Source organism: Salarias fasciatus, chromosome 20 (assembly GCF_902148845.1).
Source record: "Salarias fasciatus chromosome 20, fSalaFa1.1, whole genome shotgun sequence".
NCBI classification, from domain to species: domain Eukaryota; kingdom Metazoa; phylum Chordata; class Actinopteri; order Blenniiformes; family Blenniidae; genus Salarias; species Salarias fasciatus.
Genome location: NC_043764.1, coordinates 26,904,402 through 26,917,443, shown reverse-complemented (window position 1 = coordinate 26,917,443; position 13,042 = coordinate 26,904,402). Strand labels below are relative to the sequence as shown.

Below are 13,042 nucleotides of genomic sequence, written 5' to 3'. Positions count from 1 at the left end.
AGTTGCCTAGCAACAAGACTGGGTGGCAGTACTGCTTGCTCTCTCTCTCTCTCTCTGTCTCTCTCTCTCTCTCTCTCTCTCTCTCTCTCTCGCTCTTTCTCTTTTTCACTCTGCTCAGCCACAATCTGTCTTCTTCATCACTCCATCATTTCATGCCATCTCCCACTCTTCATCACCCCCTACACACTCCTCCTCCTCATCTCTCTTTTCCCTGTCCCTCATCTCTCTCTCTCTCCCTCTCTCTCTCTCCGATGCTATTTACATGATAAAATTTTCAAGTAAGAAAAGCAAACTTTCATTGCATTTTGGGGGCTGGTGTTGACTCGGCGTTTCGTTTTTGAAGGATAAACTTTTTACAAAGGACTTCCATAGAGCAACATATTCAATATACATCACTCTCTGTCTCCATGTAAACAGGGAAAACACACAAAAAATTATGTATCTACAGTTTATCTACAGATATGCAAGTAGATGGACAACAATAACAATGAAGGGTTCCAGAGACGTTACTTATATTAATGAGAGTGTCATTCACATCGGTGTATGCTTCTTCACATGTCGTCCTGTGTTGTAATGTTACTACTATACATCACCAATTAGCAGCCTGATAAGCAAACTACAACAATTTCACTGTTTGTGGCTTCCTGGGTGTTTAAACATCCATCCATCCATCCATCCATCCATCCATCCATCTTAAACCTCTTATGTGGGTCCAGGTTGCTGGGCAGCAGTCTAAGCAGGGATGCACAGACTTCCCCATCCACAGACACTTCCTCCAGCTCTTCCTGGAGGATCCTGAGGCGTTTCCAGGCCAGCTGAGGGACATAGTCCGTCCAGTGTGTCCCCGGTTTTCCCCGGGGCCTCCTCCCAGTGGGACATGACCGGAACTCCTCCACAGGGAGGCGTCCAGGAGGCATCCTGAACAGATGCCCGAGCCACCTCAGCTGGCTCCTCTCAATGTGGAGGAGTAGTGGCTCTACTGCGAGCTCCTCCCTGGTGACTGAGCTCCTCACCCTATCTCTACAGCCACAGAGGAAACTCATTGTGGCCGCTTGTATCCAGGATCTTGCCCTTTCGATCATGACCCAAAGCTCATGACCATATATGAGGGTAGGAAGGTAGCTTGACTGGTAAATTGACCACAACAGACCATTACAAAGACGGCATCACTGTAGACGCTGCACCAACTCGCCTGTCAACCTCCTGCCATTCGTTCCCCAATCATCAACTAGATCCTGAGAGGCAAGAAATCCTCCACTTGGGGAAGGGTCTCTCTGCCAACCTCCAGGACAGACCCTGTCCCAGGTGAAGGAGTTCTAAGTATCTAAGTTCAAGATGTTTAAGCATTGTTGCCCAAAATGTAAAAAAATCATAGAAACGAGGACCACCTTCTCCAGACCATCTGATCCCCTCCTCATCCTGCTTTAACAAACCCTCTTCATCATTCACAAAGACCACCGCTTCATCCGTCATCCTAAACTTCACATCTTTCCCAATCAAGCTTTGTTTACCATAATCACCATGGCAACTAGGATCCAATTAGTTCAAGTCGGAGGTCAGATTTTTCCCCAAATCAGGTCAAGGAATGTCAGCAGGTGGAAGAGGGTCCGACTGTGGCATGGCTGTGGAACTAATGGAAGGGTACACTCAACGAGAGAGAGAGAGAGAGAGAGAGAGAGAGAGAGAGAGAAAGAGGGAGAGAGAGGGAGAGAGAGAGAAATGGTAGCAGAGATTAACACAGTGGTTTTTGAGAATCAGTGACAGACAAGTTTGTGTGTGTGTTTGTGTGTGTGCGTGTGTGCACCACTTAACCACAAAGCACACTTTCCATATTACCAGTAGCTATTCACACACACACACACACACACACACACACACACACACACACACACACACAGGTCATGGGTGTTGGCTCCTTGAATGGAGGAGAGACCACAGGCATCCAAAGAGAGAGTTGAAATGAAGCGATATTGGAAATTAGAGGAGGGACGAGTTATTTAAACAGCGTGGGTGCGTGTGTGTGTGTGCGTGTGTGTGTAGGTTTTGTAACCTTATTTGGATCTCATGATGTCATAATCTCTGAATGTCTTTCACACACACACACACACACACACACACACACACACACACACACACACACACACACACACACACACACACACACACACACTTCACGACCACAGTCCACTGATGCCAGAAATTTAATTAAAACCAGCTTCTCCTGCTCCTGGTTCTTCTTCTTCTCTGTTCTTTCAGCGCTCTGACGCCTGCTGCTGTTCACTGACACTCTGCTGACTCCTGCTGGTCATCTGGGGAACTACAATATATCACAGTTCTGTTTGATTGAAGACAAGAAAAGCTACAAAATAACATCATATTTATCATTTATTATACTTTATTATCATTTATTATCATTTATTGTTTCCTTTCATCTGCTATCAAATCTAACTATTTTTCTTTATGTGACTTTATAAAAAATAAAACTTATTTTAAGTTACATTGAAAACACAACTAGTGAAGCTGATTTTCTGGAGTTAAAAAAAAATCGTACCTCAAACTTGGATACATAAATTTAAAAAAAAAAAACAAAAAAAATCACAGAAGTATTCACAGGAGCTGTAATGAACCACAGTCATTGAACTCATCGTTCTAGCCGGCTCCACTCAGCAGGGGGCTCTCTGGGTCCTTTAGGCCGCTCCACACGATTGTTAAAACCTGAAACACACACAGAAAAACATCAGGAAGTACACACACATGCACCTCATAAGAAAGAAAAAAAGTAACATTAAATGAAAAATGCATGTTGTGCATTTTATGGTGGACTGCACTAGTTTTTTTTTGTTTTTGTTTTTGTTTTTATTTTTTTACTTCTCTGGTGGATTGAAGAAGATCCCAGTCTATCACCAACAGCAGAACAATGGATTCATGTGTTTATGTTTCTATGTGAAAGCGATGAGGACCCGTGAAGGAGCCCTGAGGAGCTCCTGAGCTTAAAGGACATACTGACCGATGCCTGAAGGCGAACTGAAGCCGCTCGCCTCCGAAGAAGAAACGTCTTCGTAATCGCTGTCCTGTTCAGCTGGAGGAGCAAACAGTCACACAGTCAGGCGTCACTTCTTCTCCCTGCCCCTCCCCGACACCACCGCCTCCGCCACACCACCCCACCTGACACCAGCTGGTACTCCTGAGTCTCCGCCGGCCTCTGATTGGCCGGCGTGGGGAAGTCGTAGAAGGTCATGGCGGAGTGCGGCCGGCTGGGGGCCTTACTGCGCGGCCGGACGACGCTGTAGATGGGTGTCGCCGAGGCACCGCTCTCGTTGTCATAGAGATGAGTGATGGGCCTGGAGACAGAGGCAAGGAGGGACCCAGAATCAAAAGAGACAAAAAACAAAACACAACACTGTGAATTAAATCAAAAGCAGTAAGATAGAAATATCCAAACAGATGAAAAAATAAAACTAAACAACATGAGACAGAAACAATCAAACACCAGAGAGAAATCAAGCAACTGGAGACAAAACACAAGTTGAGCTGAAACAAAACTAAAATATGATTCCAGCTAAGGAAGCAAAAAGATGTAACAAAACCAAAATGAAACTCTGATACGTGAAATAAAATAACCAAAGATAAAACAAAAAAAAAATACATCAAATATAAAGCTGCTGAACACACCAGCAGATTCACATCCACAGTCGTAAATCATTATGAAGCTTCACTCTTTTTTCTATTTCTTACAGAGCATCTTCCTCCCACTAACTGGTCTGACCTCCAGATTAAAGGTCAGGTCTGGGTTTAGGTTTAGGAGGGGGGATTTTACCTGCCCCCGCTGCTCGGGGTGGGCGGGGGGTGGGCGGGGCTGGAAGCAGGAGGGTGTGGCTGCCTGTGCTTGTTGACCACAGCGTAGGTGTCCATGTTGGTGCCCAGCGACAGTCTGAGGACGGATATGAGCGTCAGTGCGAAGGCCCTGTGTGTGCAGTCGTCTGTTCATCCTCCCTTCCTCTAATCACTCTCACTTCTTCCTCCCCCTCCTCTGCCTCTTCTCTCTTCACCTCCTGCTCCTTCAATCCCCTCCTTGGCGGCTCTCTGCTCTTCTCTCTCATCTCTTCTCACTTCCCCACCAAACTCTCATCCGTCCATCCTTTCTCTCTCTCTCCCCCTCCTCTTCCCCCTACTTGGTTGCCACAGAAACATGTTAACATACGGAAGGGTGAAACGTCCCGTCTGTCTCTCTGCAGGCAGACTGATGGGTCGTTCATGTTCCTGACACGAGGTCTGTTAGTCACTTAACCAGTTAGTTACCACCTCAGTTGGTTATTATTCATTAGTAGTTAGGGCAGTTATGTTTTGGGCTGATTAGTAACCACGGTAAATAACTATCTGGTAAAATTCCAGGTGAATAGTACAAAGTCAAGCGGTTACGAGGTGAACTAGCTAACAGGCGGTTTTGTTTTTGTGTTAGTTGCCAGGTTAAGTTTCAGGTTAGTCACTTCCGGGTTAATTAGTTACCAGGTTAACATAATTATGACACGAGTGAGCTCTCAGGGTGGTTTCATTAATATTTGCCAACTTAATCAGTTCATTAGTTACCCAGCTACAATTGTCAAGTTTTGTGTGTTTTTACCAGGTTGGTTACTGGTAAACAAGCTTTCAGGTTACTAAGTTACAAGATGTAGGTTGAATAGATAAAAGAGTAATCTGCAAGTTGCTGAGTTAATCAATTAAAAAGTGATCGAGTTAATGGATTAGTTAACTACTAGGTAGTTAGAAGTTTGTTAGTTATAGGTTAGTTAGTACAAAGTTAACTGGTGGCATGGTTAACTAGTTAACAGGTTAGTTACAGAATCAGATGCAGGTTAGTCTGTTATGGATTAATCAGTCACTCAGTTAGGCTGTTTACATGAGTTTCCTGTAAAAATAAGTAAGTGAACGGGTTAGTATTCATATTTTTAACCAGCTTAATCAGCTGTTAGTTGGCAAGTTAGTGAACTGGAAAGTTGTTTCTTTTCACCAAGACAGTTTCAAAGTGAAGGAGTGAGCATGTTGGTTAGTTTACAGAGTAATTAGTTAGTTCTAGGGTTGATCAATTAGAAAGTAAGTCAGTAAGTAATAGTGGGTTAGTTGTAGGTTACAGGTCGGTTAGTTATCAGGCTGGTTGGTTACCTGCTGCTGGAGGAGGCTGACTTTGTGGCTCTGACTCTTCTCTCGGTCGTCTTCAGCTGTAAACAGGAAACGACGAATCAGAAAGAAAGAAAGAAAGAAATCGTTTCATTTTCTGAAGCTTTGAGAGACAAAGATTCTGCTGGTGCTCGTCAGAGAAACTCCACACTCTCCCCGCTCTCCACAGATCAACCTGAACCCCTCAACTCACTACGGACACACACCCTCGGCCTGACTCAGCGTCAGTCCCAAAACTCAGACGTCCAGGAGACCGACTGCACCTACCAGCAAAGGCAACAGAGAAACCACAAAGACAACTGACACTTTCTCAGAGCGGACGTTGAGAGCTGAACGCGTGAAAAGGGGAAAAAAGTGTTTATCAGTTCCTCTTTTCTGTCAACGTGTCATGAGCTCAACTCAGCACAGCACCCGCCCATCTGCACACACACACACACACACACACACACACACACACTGTTATCAGACGGTTCCTGCGGCCCCTCCCCCCCGCCGTGTGCCGTTTACCTGGGACAGGTTACTGTAGAGATGCTGGTCACATGACTGCAGGAGGCGCTCCAACATGCAGCACACGGCCGTGAAGATGAACTGATACTGCTCCTGTGCGAATAGAGGCGGAAGTGATGTGCTCGGTGAAAACTCAGTGGGACAGATCAACACCAGCCATCAAACTTCAGCAGGGAAATGAAAACCGGGCTCCACTAACTGCATGAAGTTCCCAGAGGAACGTGTGCCGTTACCATGGAAACATAACACAAAATTAGAATTTTGAGTTGATTGTCTTTGTATTTTTGTCATTAGAAACAAATGTATTTAACTGATTGAGTCAGCCGCAGTGGGTTTTTGTGCGTCTGTGATGTTGTTGCCCTTTTCATGTCCGTGGTGAACATACTTTGGTCTGAACTGCAGAGGGCCGCTGTTGACGGAGCTCCAGGACGACTTTCAGGATGCTGAGGTCCTCTGTGACCTGCTGAGGGAGGTGAAACAACAACAACAACAACATTCAAACAACGAAGACAACAACACAATCCAGGAGAGCGAGAACCTACTGTATTAAACAACGTGTTTAGTTTTGTGTGTGTGTGTGTGTGTGTGTGTGTGTGTGTGTGTGTGTGTGTGTGTGTGTGTGTGTGTGTGTGTGTAAGGATGACACAGTGACAGGAACACTAGAACATGTGAAGAACACGTGTTCAGCTGTTAGTGAGTGTTACCTTGGTAACCAGAAGGTCATGGATGTAGTCGAGAGCACAGATGACTCCTGTTCTCCCACAGCCTGCACTGTAACACACACACACACGCACACACACACGCACACACACACACACACACACACACACACACACACACACAACAGATGCAGTGTGCATTAACAGTGCCATCGATAGCAGGTGTTACCTGCTGCATATTCACAGCCTCCTGCTGTCTGTGTGTGTGTGTGTGTGTGTGTGTGTGTGTGTCCTGTTGAATGTTAATGACCAGATGACCTGTGATCTGCTCTGTTGGCACAAACAAGCTGCAGGAATGATGAAGAATTAACAGCCGTTTACAGGCTCAGTGTGTGTGTGTGTGTGTGTGTGTGTGTGTGTGTGTGTGTGTGTGTGTGTGTGTGTGTGTGTGTGTGTCCATCTTCTCCCACTCTGTTTCCACATGGTAGCAGTATGGAGGGGTCTCAGACATGTCGGTCCTCTCTAACTTCCTGTATCTCTTCTGGTTTGACCCTGAGGAGCTTTCGGAACAATCCACAGATAAACGTTCCTTCCAGACCTTCGCCCACACACTCCTCGAGGACCGAGAACCCTGGAGTGTTGTTCACAGTATCAGTACGACCCTCTCATGCATCAGGAAAAACTCCAACTGCAGCGTGTTTGTCTGCAAGTATGTGTACCTGCAGTGTAGGGTGTGTATTGTGTGTGATGTGTGTGTGTTACCTGTGTCTGTGTGTAGTGCGTGTAGCAGTGAATACCAACCGGTGACCACATCCGGCCACTAGAACATTTCTGAATTCGACTCAAGGGTGATCTCATTTAACATTTCCTGTTGTGTTTCACATGTTAATTTTATCCGGACACACACACACAGACACACAAATACACATACACACACTTGTGGTTTTTCATTAAGCACCATCAACATAAAGATGAGCTGAATGGGTGAGAGTCATCAGTACAGGCTCAGTATTATGTGCTAACAGTGTCAGTATTTTCCCCAAAAAGCCCAAAGAATTACTACCTAAAATCACTAAAATCTCAACATGAAGTCAGTCCTAGTGAAACTTCCTGGTGAAAAGTACATTGAAATGTCCAAAAAAAAAAAAACCTGTTGCACCATGGATTTGTTTTACAAGCCCTCCCCTGACCGCATGGCTTCGAGGCTAATGCTAGCTAGCTAGCTTTCAATATCTCAGTTCTGATCTCACTGCAGGGTGTCTGAATTTTCGTGGTGATTTGGTGGGCTGAACTGGAGCCTCTTGTGTGCCATTTTTGGCCCACTGGCCTTATGTTTAACACCCCTAGATTAAAATGTACTGCGATCGAATGAACGTCAAGACAAACACAGTAAAACCAGCACTGACACACTTACCTCCGATTAGTAATAGTTATATTTTCAAGGTGTGATTCAGACATAATGAGAGAAAAGGCATTTGTGTCTCTGTCTCCCCCTGGTGGCTGCTACTTGAACTACAACAGCCATTTATTACCGCTGCCAAGGATGTTATGTAATCACGTTGGTTGGTTGGTTGGTTGATTTGTTAGCAACATTACAGAAAAAGTTATGGACGGATTGCAATGAAACTTTTTTGAAAGGTGGGTCTTGGGCTAACTTAGAATCCATTAAATATTGGTGATGATCCGGATCACTGTCTGGATCCAGGAATATTTTAAAGGATTCTTTATCATTGAGAGATAGGGCAGTCTTTGACATAGTTGGGCAGGCCCGCCAAAAGGGGGGGACAAACGGGTCTATTGTCCCGGGCCCAGGGTTGGGGGAGGGCGCCCAGAATTAGAGGTGCGGGGGGCCCATCCTGCACCCCACTCACGGCTCCCGACGTAGCATGCAGGCACCGCGCTGCTCCACACCGCTCCTTGCCTCCCCACCCCCCCGGTCCAACACCGCATGCACCGTGCTGCACCGCTCCACGCGCCACAGCGCTCCGCTCCAATCACACCCCCGATCACAATGTTGTTTTATTATATATGGTGTTCTTATTGTTGTTGGTGACTGATTTGAGCTGTGGCGGAGGTCTGCACTCTCTGAGTGCCAAATTCTAGTTTTAGAAAGGAACCACCTCTGACCCCTTTGTGTGTGTGTGTGTGTGTGTACGTGTGTGTGTGTGTGTGTGTGTGTGTGTGTGTGTGTGTGTGTGTGTACCTGCAGTGTACGAGCAGAGGGGAGGTGTCTCCTCCTCGGCTGCTCCTCACTCCCTGCAGGAGGTCCAGGACTGCAAACGGCTCCTGAGGAACGTCGTGATCGGGCCAGGAGAGGAAATGGTGCTGAGTCACATGGCGCACCTCCTGTAGGGGGGGATAATCAGAAATCAAACAACTTGTAATTGAATTTGCCATTCTCCACTCTTGTGCTGAATTCTATTATTTAATCTCTATTGTATTCTACTGTTAATCTCACATTTTAAACTGCCGTACTATGCTGGACTCTGCTGTGTTCTACTGTGCTTTACTGTGTTCTGCTGTATTTTGCAGGACTCTGCTGTATACTGTGCATTATGGACTCTACAGTGTTTCACTGGGTTTGAATATGTTCTGCATTGTTCTTTGTTCTACTGAGTTCTAATGTATTTTAAGGTGTCCTACTGTGTTTTACTGCTTTTGGCTGTGTTTTACTGTGTGCAGTGGAAAGTCCGACCTGCAGGTAAGAGACCCTCAGGGTTCGAATCACCATGTCTCCACTTGGCTTAGTCTCCCCCTGCTGGAGAATCACAGGAACAGCAGACGTGGGTGAGTTTACTGACTGATGAAGAGAGCAGTTCTCTGTTCAGGTGTGTGTGTGTGCGTGTGTGTGTGTGTGTGTGTGTGTGTGTGTGTGTGTGTGTGTGTGTGTGCTTGCGTGTGTGTTCTTACAGTGGTGACAGTGAAGGGTCCGAACGAAGCCTCCTGATGCTCTGCAGCCCAGTAACACTCACACTTCCTCTGTTCAGAGACACAGAGAACACAGAACAGGTGGAACCTGCAATACCACTTCTCAGCAGCAGGTGGTACATTGAGTCACTACCTGGAGAACCTTAACCAGAGAGACCCACTGCTGCCCCCCGGAGGAGAGGGGGAGAATGACGGGGATATAACATCCTGAGTGGAATCGAGAGTTTTTATTTACCTTTCCCATCTCGATCTCTCTGCTGGCCATGACGATCACCTGAAACACAGCCGGACGTCAGGCAGACCACACTGTGTTGTTGTGTTATTGCATGCTGTTGTGCTGTTTTGCGTTATTGTGTGTTGTTTTCTTGTTCTCTTGCCATACGTTGTTGTGTTATTGTGTAATTGGATGCTGTTGTGTTGCTTTCCATTGTTCTTTTATTGCATGTTGTTGTGCTGCTGGCTGTTGTGTAGTTCTGTATTCTTGTGTAGTTGTGTGTTGCACCCTAACACTGTGTTGTGCATTTCTGTCTTGTTGTTTTGCTGTTGTGTCATTGCATGTTGTTGTGTTGCTGGATGCTGTGTAGTTCTTTGTTATTTTTGTGTAGTTGTGTGTTACACCTTGACAGTTTTATTGTATTGCTGTGTGTTGTTCTGTTATTGTGGTTTTATTGTGTTGCTGGATGTTGTGTAGTTGTGTGTAGTTGTTGAGTTGTGTGCTGCTGTGCGTCCCATATTGACGTTGTGTAGTTGTGTCTTGCAAATGGATGTCGTGTACGTGTGTGGTTGTGTAATTGTGTTGCACCTTGACATTGTATTGCCAGATCATGGTCCAGAAGTGTGTCAGAGTGGAGCTGAGGGGTCCCTGACAGGCGATGTACCTGCAGCCCTCTGTCGCCCCCTGCAGGACACATGGCAGCATTACAAGCACTGACACGCACTACACACCGTACAACAACACAACACAATGTGTGACGTCACCTGGATGAAGCTGGCATTGATGTAATCTGAGTCCGAGTCTGGCAGCACCACCCGCGTCTGATCATCTACACACACACACACACACACACACACACACACACACACACACACACACACACAGTATAAGGTTCTTTGTGTCTGTCTGATGGTGGAGAGTTCCTGTAACTGATAACTGAAAACAAAAGTAACAAATGACTTCATGACTGCAACCATGACAACACAAGGCAGGTGGAGGAGGAGGAGGAGGAGGAGGAAGAGGAGGAGGAGGAGGAGGAGGAGGAGGAGGAGGAGGAGGAGTTGGGGTCTCACAGGGCAGGATGTCTTTGTATCGGTTCTTCTTGATGTTTTCCTTCAGAGCTCCAACCTCACAGGTCAAACCCAGCTCATTCTTTATAGATGAGGTCCGTGAACGCACCACCTGTAAGACACACACACACACACACCCACACACACACACACACACACACACACACACACACACACACACACACACACACACACACACACACACACACACACACACACACACACACACACACATCAGTTCAGGTGAAACTTGTGACATTTCAGAAGCTGACCATCAGAGGAAGTTTCTGCTGCTGGTAAATCATGTAATGACATGAATGAGGAAGCAGACACTAAACCACAGCCAGGGACTGACTGACCAGGCACCCAGCTCCACGCCGAGTTGGATTCCTCTGGCGAGCAGTGAGGGTAACACCTTTTTCTTGTCAATAGCACGTGCTGTGTGGATGTTCACACACTACATGCCTGAACGGACAGACTGCGGTCACACACCAACACACACTCAGTTCTTCAAGACTTGAAATAACCACAGCACTTTAAATACACCGCTATGAACTCTAAGCACAGTTCGACTGTGAAACATGCTCACACTTATTGATCTGCCTCATGAGAAGGTCTATTTTTGTCTCTGTGGTGGCAACGGTCGTCATGAGTAACTTTACGGTCTGGTTGCGTTGCAGAGACATTCTGCTCTGCTCATGAGTGGACTTATTGTCTGCAGAGGCATCAAACCCCTCCTGAAGGGCTCAGCCTCTGGGTTCAGGTGTGAACCTGAACATCTGGAGGCTGATGTCCATGCAGATGAGCTGAGGTCTTCCACCCTCTCTGGATCTCAGTCTTTCCGGGACTCTTCCAGTCTCTCTGGATCCCAGTTCAACCTGCTGATGACTCTCTGAGCTCAGTGGACTCTTCCATCGCAGAACTTGGTATTTTAACTTCGGTGTCGAGGTGCTGCTGATCAGTTTTTAGGTGATCTTGGTCTCATGATGAAGAGAACTTTATAAATTCCAGTTCTAATGGAACCAAGACCTTTATTGACCCATTCACCGATCAAACACCTTCCTTTGAATTCTCCCTGTCAGAGAACAGGAAGTTGAACAAGCACTGAAAGGCTGAGCTGTTCGGCACGTGTTCAAAAGGTGAGAGAAGGTCACATTAAGTTCATCTGGAAAGCTGAGCGTGCATTTTAGGTTCACCCTGAAATTTCACTCAAAATGAAATATATCCTTATTGTCTAGGAATCCTGAATGAAAGTAATTGGAGTTAGTCCAGTGTTCTACTTGCCCTGAAATGTATTCAAATTTTCAAAAGCCTCGCCGTTACGGTCAGGGCTCTTTAGGTCTGAATTCTAGAATCTCCACCTCCTCAGCTCTGAATTCTAGAAGCTGCATAATACAGATCGAATATGAGAAGATATTCTACAGCTTATAGATGCTCTATGTTGCTGCTGTTACACTGAATAAACCCACTCCAGATCATGTTAAACTGGATTTTCCAGCTCCAGACGTTGATCCAGATCACAGCCTGGATGCTGCTGCTCCGCTGGTATTTGAATGGTGACAAGTCAACAAATAAGTTCGCAAACACGTTTTAATCAAATCCTGACTTTATCTGATGTTCCACTGCCGCTGCTTTCAGTGGAACACAGAACACACACACACACACACACACACACACACACACACACACACAGTCAAAAAAAGAAAGGAAAGCAAGGTGAGGACACACACTTGTGGTTGCTGTGCAATCACCTTTAGAAAATCTAAAATGAAACCTGAAGAAGATTCATTCAGAGCTACCACGGCCTGACCTGTGAGAACAGAGTGAAGACACACACACACACACACACACACACACACACACACACACACACACACACACACACACACACACACACACACACACACACACACTGTAGCATATGGTCAGAACAACATGAAGCTGAACACATGCACACTGTAGCATCTGGTTATCGAACAATGTGAGGTTGAACAAATACACACACACTCGCACAGTGTAACATCAGGTTATAACAGAGTGAAACTGAACATACACAGCATGAAGCTGAACACACACTCTGTACCGTTCAATCTGACTGGTGAAAGGTGAGAACAGACACTCACACTGTACTCCTGAGCAACGCTGAGCGGATCCTTGGCCTTCAGAGAGGACAGCAGGGAGGCCAGCGGGTCCATGACAGCAGCACACACACCTGAACTGCACACAGTGCAGCACAGCACTGACTGAGATGGAGAGGGAGAGAGCGAGAGGGAGAGAGAGAGAGTGAGAGAGAGTGTGTGTGTGTGTCAGTGAGAGACTTCTGTTTTTACCTCTGCCTCTCACTTCTGTCTCTGTATTCATACACACAGTTAATGATTGTCCTGAACCAGGAAGTGTGAGGAAACAACCAGATTGCACTTCTCCAACACACACACACACACACACACACACACACACACACACACACACACACACACACACACACGCGC

General features: G+C 46.2%; 1 protein-coding gene across 1 annotated transcript; it reads right to left on the bottom strand.

Annotated features, from left to right (window-relative positions):
* Positions 1-2,292: 2,292 nt before the first annotated feature.
* ptpn18 (protein tyrosine phosphatase non-receptor type 18) lies at positions 2,293-12,853 on the bottom strand. The gene is made up of 16 exons (XM_030118917.1): positions 12,677-12,853; positions 10,557-10,665; positions 10,248-10,312; positions 10,072-10,167; positions 9,505-9,543; positions 9,252-9,320; positions 9,037-9,099; positions 8,545-8,687; positions 6,387-6,453; positions 6,068-6,145; positions 5,683-5,775; positions 5,161-5,216; positions 3,818-3,931; positions 3,166-3,341; positions 3,008-3,079; positions 2,293-2,715 (listed from the first exon to the last, which is right to left on the bottom strand). Exons 1-16 carry the CDS (start codon positions 12,746-12,748, stop codon positions 2,642-2,644), a joined length of 1,386 nt encoding a protein of 461 aa, XP_029974777.1. The 5' UTR covers positions 12,749-12,853; the 3' UTR covers positions 2,293-2,641.
* Positions 12,854-13,042: the final 189 nt, after the last annotated feature.

Bases quoted from the DNA above. Each gene is read 5' to 3' on its own strand.
- ptpn18 (XM_030118917.1), bottom strand. From the start codon at position 12,748: ATGGACCCGCTGGCCTCCCTGCTGTCCTCTCTGAAGGCCAAGGATCCG. The intron at 9,544-10,071 runs GTGCAACACAAT...GCTGTGTTTCAG, and splicing joins TCTGGCAATACAATGTCAAG to GTGATCGTCATGGCCAGCAG. The intron at 3,342-3,817 runs GTAAAATCCCCC...CTCTGTCTCCAG, and splicing joins ACCCCGAGCAGCGGGGGCAG to GCCCATCACTCATCTCTATG.